At 39.0% G+C, this 9,053-nt stretch overlaps 1 protein-coding gene across 1 annotated transcript; it reads left to right on the forward strand.

Annotated features, from left to right (window-relative positions):
• The first annotated feature begins 1,093 nt into the window (after positions 1 to 1,093).
• Positions 1,094 to 7,026, forward strand: LOC140368903 (glycylpeptide N-tetradecanoyltransferase 2-like). The gene is made up of 12 exons (XM_072456063.1): positions 1,094 to 1,220; positions 1,293 to 1,401; positions 1,475 to 1,619; positions 1,722 to 1,840; positions 2,018 to 2,109; positions 2,809 to 2,925; positions 3,390 to 3,560; positions 3,978 to 4,086; positions 5,002 to 5,172; positions 5,255 to 5,443; positions 6,700 to 6,837; positions 6,918 to 7,026. Exons 1-12 carry the CDS (start codon positions 1,204 to 1,206, stop codon positions 6,939 to 6,941), a joined length of 1,401 nt encoding a protein of 466 aa, XP_072312164.1. The 5' UTR covers positions 1,094 to 1,203; the 3' UTR covers positions 6,942 to 7,026.
• Positions 7,027 to 9,053: the final 2,027 nt, after the last annotated feature.

The following is a 9,053-nucleotide window of genomic DNA, read 5'->3' on the forward strand; positions in this document are numbered from 1 at the left end:
GTACGTAGAGGGATGCACATGGTCAGGTTGTCAAAGGGGGTTGCTATATAGTTGTTTGCATAAAGTTGTTGTTGTTTTTCTCGACTCCACGGACAGGGCTAAAAATGAGAAGAAAGATTTGGCTTGCATGATGTCACAAGTGAGAAAAAGTGGCAGCCCGGGGGTCTTTAATACATCTGAATGTGGTGTGGGGCTGCACTAAACTCAGCAAAAAGACTAGAGTCCATTTAGTCTTTGAGTTTTTATTTTCCAAAGCACTGAATTAGAAAACTAGTAAAAGCAACGATGCATTAGAGAACACACGAAAGTAGCTCAGATTGAAAAGCAAGTGCCGCCAAAACACGCAACAGGCAATTTTGTCATTTTACACGTTTTGCTTTGATCAGTGTTTCCTGACCATTCGGTAGGTTTTATATGCAAGGTTGTGTTAAGGTTAACAGACACTCTATTGTCTCCTTATGGAAATTTGACTATTTGACCCATCCTGTAAGGAGTTTTACAGGTACTGAGTGCTAGTTGGAGTAGGGGCTGAAACAGCGTCATCCTGGTGAGTAGCCCCCGTCCGTCTGCTCATCCCAGGGGAAGGAGAGAGACTGTTCAGGAATCAATCAAAACAACACTTTGGGCACATAATCAAGGTATCAATAGCACGGTAAGAAGGTTAAAAGCTCTGAAAAGTCAATTTTGTATGATATAGGCCCTTTAATATGTTGCTAGTTTCCTTTACTCAGCAACAACATTTTAAAAAGTCTCTTACGTAACTTTCAAATCTTTCTTTTTTGGCCCATTTAACCTGATATCAAGAGAAATGTGTTGGTAAAATATTGCCTGTAAATTCTGGACTTGCAAAGTAAAATGAGCCTGTATTTACGTTTATTCCTTTATCTGCACTACAAAAACAAGTATTCACAGCAGCAGAAATAAAATTCACAGCAATCGGGTGAGTCAACCTGTAAACTGAGTAATTTACTAAATGTATCTGTGTCATCAGCAGCACTGCCATCAGACGTATTCTCCAAACTAGCTCTCCGTAGAGTTTTTTATGATTCACTCTGCACCGAAGTGGTTTATCTGCATCTTTGACAGGGCGGGAGTAGGGTTCGGCGACTTTCCCCTCCCCTCGCTGCCTAACACCAGATAAGACAAAAAAGCCACGACTGTATCACAGAATAAGCCAGTCCATCTAGAAGCAAGCCCCGAACAATGACTGGTTCCAAAGAGTAAGTGCACTTGTCTTTTAACTCCACCAATAAAAGTCTATTTTCTCTGTCTGTGTGATTGATGTTTCACAGTGAAACGCAGCAGACACAAGATGAGAGCGCCGCAGCTAAAAAGACCAAGAAACAGAAGAAGAAAGATGATAACTGGAGACCCCAGGGCCCTCGAGACCCATTTACCATGGTTGGGGTTTTAAATTGAGCGTTCTCTGTTTATGTTATAGCACACTTTTTTAACTATGTTTCGACGCCAACAGCTGAATGCATTGCCAGAAGAGAAGCAGCAAGAAATCCAAAGGGCATTGCACCTCTTTAATTTCGGTCCAACTCTGCCCAGGACGCTGGAGCAAGCAAAGAAACATCAATACCACTTCTGGGACACACAGCCTGTCCCCAAACTTGGTAAAAACTACTTCTTACAACTTCGAACTGTCTAGATTTACATTTAATGACACACTGGTGATAAATAACCGTGCTTTTTTTGTGTTTTTTATGCATCCGTAGGTTGTGCTGTTACATGTCACGGCCCAATAGCAGAAGGAGAGCGCAGTGTCCGGACAGAACCCTATTCTCTGCCCCAGGGCTTTACGTGGGACACTCTGGACATCACCAGCGCTACAGTGGTAAGGCAAATATAATCACATCTATCAATGTCTTTCTCAGGGTAATTTGGTCGTTTCGTAGTAGCTCTAGGCTCTTTCGGTTTTAAAATGGCTTTGTGAATATGTTTTATGGACCAAAACAGAAATACAAATCATTCGAAGCCTTGTCCAATGCTGTTTTTTTGTTTTGTTTTTTAGCTGAAAGAACTTTGTACACTTCTGAATGAAAACTTCACAGAGGATGATGACAATACGATGAGATTGAACTTCACTGAGGACTATCTCAAATGGTAATTTTTTTTGTAAATTAATCACAATTGTTTTTATTTTTTTTATTATCTCACAAAAGTGCAGAAGCATAGAGCTGCCAATGGTGCTGAAGCAAAATCGGCCAGTATTTGTTTTTTTCAAATTACCATATTTTCTGGACTATGAGTCGCAATTTTGTTCATAGTTTTGGCTTGGGTGCAACTTATATTAATACTTAAATACTTATACTCCGCGACTTATATGTGATATTATTTATTATTTTAACAACTGCATTTCATACTCCAGTGCAACTTATATATGTTTTCTTCTTCTCTATTATGCATTTTTTGGTTGGTGCGACTTATAGTCCAGAAAAAACGGTACACATATTTTTTTCATAATTTTCACATTTTAACATGATAGTATTTCATTATTTTGCGATAGTAAAAAACTAAATAAAATAATTCATATTTTTTTTAAAGCTGAAAAATATAAATAAATAAAAAGTAACACTGGCCAATCTTATTTAAGCACCAGTGGCAGCTCTATGCTTCCGTACAAAGGCAACTGGAATTTGTTTAGTAATCCTATTCCAATTGGGGAAATGGGCACTGTAATAATTTGCTTTTGTAAAAAACAATTATGCAAGCAATAACAATAGATTTTATAATATGCTCTGGGGAAGTAATGGCATCTGGGCTTGCACTAAAATCTGTGTTTGTGTGTTTTTCTGTTCCAAGGGCTTTGCAGTGTCCACAGTGGCGGCCCCAGTGGCACTGCGGTGTCAGAGTGAATACCAATAAGAAACTGGTGGGCTTCATCGCCGCGGCTCCTGCACATGTTAAAGTTTATGACAAGTGAGTGTAGCCCACAGCCAGAATATAATGACCACAAATCATGCACAAGAACATGCAAAACCGACATAGTTTTTTAGACAACAATAAAGGCTCAATACTTAACATTTGTATAGTTATTGCCAAACAAACAAACTAAAAATCTGACCTGTTCTAGGCAAAGCATTATATCTCCGTGGAGACAAACAGACTCTCTATGGAAAAAGTTCCACAGTGCACCTTTAACCATTTACCTATTGGCATTAGAGTAGTTTGTCTGTTGAGTCAGATCAGTCGCTCTTCTTGGATCAGGATTATTTTGTAATTACTAATGACTTCTAACAGGAACACTTTACAAGGACACTTTTGTTTTATAGACTCCATCACAGACGCTCTTGTTATCTTTTTTGTTTCACATAAACGTTTAAAAAATACTTGTTGTCTTTCCATCCCACCTAATAACAGACTGACTTGTTTTGTTTTTTCAGGGAGGTAAAGATGGTGCAGGTGCGACTCTTGTGTGTTCATAAAAAGCTGCGCCTGAAGAGGATGACTCCTGTCCTGATCCGAGAGCTCACCCGACGGGTGACACAGGAGGGCATCGTACAGGCAATCTACACCACGGACATAGTGCTGCCCACTCCTCTGAGCACCTGCAAGTACGTGACCATTATTTTGACACAGGTTTTTCCATCAGGTTAAAGGTGCACCATGTAACTTTTCATGCGCACCTGTGGCACCTGTTTGGAGACATCATTGTGTTTCTTTGAATGTTCGTCAGTGGCATATCGCAATATCAATTACACATGTTTTAATGCTAAAAAAAAAGAAAAAAACTTGAAAAACATGCTGTCAGGTCGCTCACCTCTCCACAGATCTGCCCTGTAACCTGGCTTGATGCACATCACCATGGATATAGATACGTTAATGTAAATATGTGGCACACTCTATGGAATGCAATAGCATCTCCATGGAGATAAGCACTCTCACTCAAAAGTTATCTGATGCACCTGAACCGGTAATTACTCCGTTTTCTTTGTTTAATACTTTATAATATTTGGCTCCTGTCTGTAAAGGTACTGGCATCGCCCTCTGAATCTGCGAAAGCTGATGGAGTTGAACTATCCTGGAGTGAGACAGAAAATAACGGTGCAGCGAGCGCTCAAGCTCAACAAACTGCCGGAGGTAACCCACTACTGCCACCTACAGGCCGACGCTGTAAAGACAGGGGAGGGTTATCTTTAAACACAGGCTTGAAAATCAGTTTGTTTGTTTTTTCTTTCTTTTTTCAAACAATCGTTACTTATTTTCTATATAAATGTATAAACCCCCTAATGCTGGGGTCCTAGTCTTCCTTAAAGGCCTGACTAAAATTCCCCAAATTGCTCGAATTCAAATTGAAGCTGTTTCTGTATCCTTTGGAGTACAAACACATGGCGTCTTTGTGAAGCTGATCCTCTGTAGTTTTGTATCCTGATGTCTGATTTACTACGAGAGTAGAAAGAAGCTCTGCACAGAGGAAAAGCTGATTTTAAATTCCGGTTTTGGCAAAGACAACTTTTTTTTTTCTTTTTCTTTTTTTTTTACAGATAACAGGAGATTAGATAGATTTAAAACATCCTAGTTTTTAGGTTTTATAGGACAAATATTTGTTTTCTTTTTTTATATGTTTTCTACAGAAATATTACATACTTTACTACAAATTACGCTTTTTGTAGTGTTCAAAGACAATTTTGAAAATAACCTTTCGACCATCTTTTGTTATAGAAAAGCATACATTGGCATTTCTACCCGGAAATCCCAAATTGTTGCTTATTTTTTTTTTTGACTTTTTTGACCCGATGCCAGTTAAATATGGAAATTGCAATAAGGTTTACTTTAGTCACCTCCATTTTGGAATTGTGATTATTCAGATAACAACAATCTATATGCTAAAGATTTTTTATTTTATGAAAGACTGCATTTTAAATATCACATGAATTTGTGAATCAGATTAAGGTTTATAATCTTGTATTAAAGATCTTTGTTATTGGAAAAAGACACTCTTCACTGCCATTTAACATTGATTTAGCACATTTTTTACTTTCACTTATTTTCCAGTCGACAAAGACTCCCGGCCTGCGTCCAATGACCACAGCAAACATCGCATCAATTCACTCCCTGCTCCAATCCGCCACGTCCAGGTTTGACCTCAGCACCAACTTGTCTCTTGAGGAAGTAGAACACTGGCTGCTGCCTAGAGACGGCCTGATCTACTCTTACGTGGCCCAGGTCAGTGATAATGTACCACCATCGCACACGGTAAACGGAGTGAGAAATCTATTGACACGTACACGATGTCCTTTGTTCGTAGGGTGAAGATGGAAGTCTGACAGGCGCGTTTAGTTTCCACGCTCTGAGCTCTCAGGTTCTGAACCAGCCGCTGCACACGGAGCTGAGAGAGGCCCGGCTCATGCTCTGTGTGCGCTCGTCTGCAGAGAGTGTGGAGCTCATGGAGGATGCACTGGAGCTCATGGAGGATGCACTGGTCCTGGCTAAAGCTGTGAGTGAGTCTCTGCTGAGATGAAGTAGTTTGACCACTTCACTGTGATACTAATAGTACATATAGCAGTAGTAGTGTATTAACTTTTGAATAGGACTAGGGTTACAATATCAAAGTTTGTGAGAATGAATGACATCAGAACTCTTCAAAGCTGCTGAATTTATTCAATGAATAATATAAGGAAAATGGAATATGCCCACAAAACAAAACAATAAATAGATATTATTACCTTATTTTCCGGAGTATAAATCGCACAGAGTATAAGTCGCACCAGCCAAAAAATGCATAATAGAGAAGAATCAAACAAGTCGCTCTGGAGTGTGAAATGCAGTTGCAAGTGTGAAAATAACAAGTAATATCACACATAAGTCGCTCCGGAGTGTAAGTATAAGTATAAATATACGTATAAGTCGCACCCCGGGCAAAACTATGACTTATAGTCCGGAAAATACGGTATTAAACAACCTTTTTTCATTGAAGCCATTTAGGCATTTATAGATGTTAAAGGTAGAGTATGTTGCCAGCGTTCCTGCATGTGCTGGAGTTAAGAGTGGATTCAGATCAAAGAGAGCCATTTTAGGCTTAAACATTGAAACTGTCGACTCAATTGACTGTTATAAGTAAAAGTTACATTTGCTTGTACCATGTTTACCTTGTAACCAGGGGACACTACAAATACTACATACCCTCCATTTAATGTGCCAGCAATAATGTATTTGGCCTACTTATGTATTAAATCTTAATCTCAACTTAAAATATTGAATTATTAGAATGCAATATATCAGTTTTTAGGATGTTTATGCATTACTTTTGTCCTACTCTGTCTGCTAAATGAGTTTGACTTGATTTTACCCTTGAGCCTTGTCTTTCACATCTTTAGACAATATTGTAAACATGACACTCTGAAGAACAAGCTTTTTTCAAGTGAAGCAGGTTGTAAAAGAAGTGTCCAAGAAAAAACACATGGCACAATTGCACTGAACATGTAAATAGTTCTAGTTGGCCATCTCTTTTTTGTCATAGATATTTGACAAACTACAGTCCAAATATATATATAATGATCTACTAGTCCAAAGAAAAGGTACAAATGATCGTTTTTGAGCCTGAAAAACTATTGTTCTTTCTATCATATATTGAACAATAAGTTAGTATAATAATTATTATGACAGATTTAATGAAGACATAAATTCTGTGTAAAAAAAAACAATCTGCCAGTGACTGTAACAACGTTCTTTTGTTTTACTTGTGACCAACAGAAAGGTTTCGACGTCTTCACGGCCTTCGACGTCATGGGCAACAAGAGTCTTTTGGAAAAACTCAAATTCAACACGAGTAGCAAAAGTATGAACTTCTACCTGTACAACTGGCAATGTCCCGCCATAAATCCAGATAAGGTAAACATCTCTACCACTCTATAACCAACACTTTTATCTTCTTGTACAAGGACATCCTAAACTGCATTTATAATTGACAGGTGGGCTTTGTATTACCCAGCTAAACCGCCCTTGAGACGGAGGCATCGTCTTTCAGAGGACAAAACACTTTATTACAAACTATTCAAAGCCAAATCAACACCAATGAAACCACCAACGAGATCAAATAAATAAAACAGTATGAACAGACAACGTATTCTTTTTATGCCAATATTCAGTGATTGTTTCACTTCAGTGACAGAGATGAATTGTTCTTGATACGATGACAAACACGAGTAAAGCAAATCAAGCTGTTTTTCATTGGATAAATACAATTAAAACCAGCTTGATTTGGTTTACTTGTGGATTTAATTGTATTCATCCTTGTGGGTTAGCGTGATAAAATAATGCATGCGTAAATGAAAGTGTTTTTTCAAGTACATGTAAAGTGCTATGTCGCTCCAAACCTGAATTATTCACTTAAATATCCCTTGATGACAAATTGAAGTCGACACATAAATCTTAATAGGAGAAAGTCATTAATCACTCTTTCTCTTCACAAACGCACACACATACAATTAAATTACATCTCTTAACATGTCTTTAATATCTCACAGTTACTTGACATGCAAGACAGCTTCAGCAGCAGAGGTCAGACAGTCCTAAGAAGTGTTATTCATGTAGTGCAGTGTCTCATCTTAAACTGCAGGTGGCGTAAGAGATAACGTACCCTGCATTTTTCACACATCTGGTGAGTTCATGTTGAAATGACCCATTCATAAATATAAATCTTATTATGCTACTTGTGTTGTATTTCTATTTTATTTATTCATCTTTAATTCAAAGCACCAGTATATGACATTATAGCCAAAAACAAAAAAACAAAACAAAAAACGTTTATTCTTCTTCTTATTTTTACCTTTTTGTTGGGTTAACACACTGAAAAACATGCGTTCTTTATGTGAGCAGCCTCTCATCTCCACAAACCTGAGTTGCCTACTTGTTTCCATGGAAATGTTAGACTATCTATCTCCATGAAGAATGCCCCAAAGTATGTTGTTTTTACTCTCTATCTCCATAAAATCTTACAGGTGACTTCGACCTGCAGAAAGTTACACACTTTAATGCTAATGATATGATTTCTTTTACACAGATGAAACCTCCCACATCCCCCTATGGGAGGAGTTTTGTCGTCATGATTTTAGACTGTGTATGTAATACCGCATGTCACCCTGTAGAGGGCGCCAGAGATCGAAGAGCAGATCGAAGTGCAACGCTTACAACAGATGATTGGTTTGATGTAATCAGAAGAAAGTGATTTTAACTTGGTCAACTTCGCAATATTATAATTAAACATAAGCCTATAATGGGAAGTAAGTCAACAAAAGCAGACGACAACATGTCTCTTCCCTAGTTGTTAAAAATAGATTAATAAATAAAGCCTGTAGGTCTTATCACAAACATAGAATTCAACATGATACTAAAATAATAATGATATGATGTGATCAATTTATAACAATGAAATAATCTATAATAACCCTCAAACACTCGCTGCGCGCTTTCCCGGACGCGCGTGAAAGCGGCAGGGCGCTTCTCGTTTCCAGCGCGGGCCAATCAGAGGCGGAGGGGCTTTTTAAGTTTGAAGCCGCAGGACCAGCCCTACAGTCCGCCTGCTGCCGCTGCACCCGGGCCACGAGCAGAGCCGAGCCTCCCCCAAAAGAAGCCGCGTCGGGACCGGTCACGACTGCGACGCCGCCGATCGCTTTTGTCCCGGTCTTTGGGAGTCGCGAGTAAACCGCTTTCACGCGCGTCAGCCACGCTTCTTCTTCTGCTTCTTCTGCAGTCACGTCAGCGTAACCGCAGAACTTTGAAACGCGTATTGTTTCCTCCATAATAGCTTTAATCCCCAACAACGGTGCCCCGATCGACCTTTCGCAAGACTTTTAAAGCGAGCAAGATTCACGCGCGATCCGCAGGTAAGCCACGACGCGTTTACGCATTAAGTGCTGCGTAATGACAGCGTAATCATGCATTTATAGAGCTGCAGGTCTCTGTCGTAAACACGCACGTTTCAGAGCTAAACACTGATGCAAAAGGGCGTGTGTGATGTATAATGTCCACACTTTATTGCGTTACTTTGTGAAATGTCCTTTATTAACCAACAGAGAACGTGCTGATGTTGCAGTTTTGGACGTTGC

Source organism: Eucyclogobius newberryi, unplaced genomic scaffold (genome assembly GCF_026437365.1).
Source record: "Eucyclogobius newberryi isolate DKJ021-1_F unplaced genomic scaffold, fEucNew1.0.hap1 SCAF_20, whole genome shotgun sequence".
Classification (NCBI taxonomy): domain Eukaryota; kingdom Metazoa; phylum Chordata; class Actinopteri; order Gobiiformes; family Gobiidae; genus Eucyclogobius; species Eucyclogobius newberryi.

Coding starts and splice junctions, on each gene's coding strand:
- LOC140368903 (XM_072456063.1), top strand. Junction 1,841..2,017: donor ACATCACCAGCGCTACAGTG/GTAAGGCAAATA, acceptor TTTGTTTTTTAG/CTGAAAGAACTTTGTACACT. Junction 4,087..5,001: donor AGCTCAACAAACTGCCGGAG/GTAACCCACTAC, acceptor CTTATTTTCCAG/TCGACAAAGACTCCCGGCCT.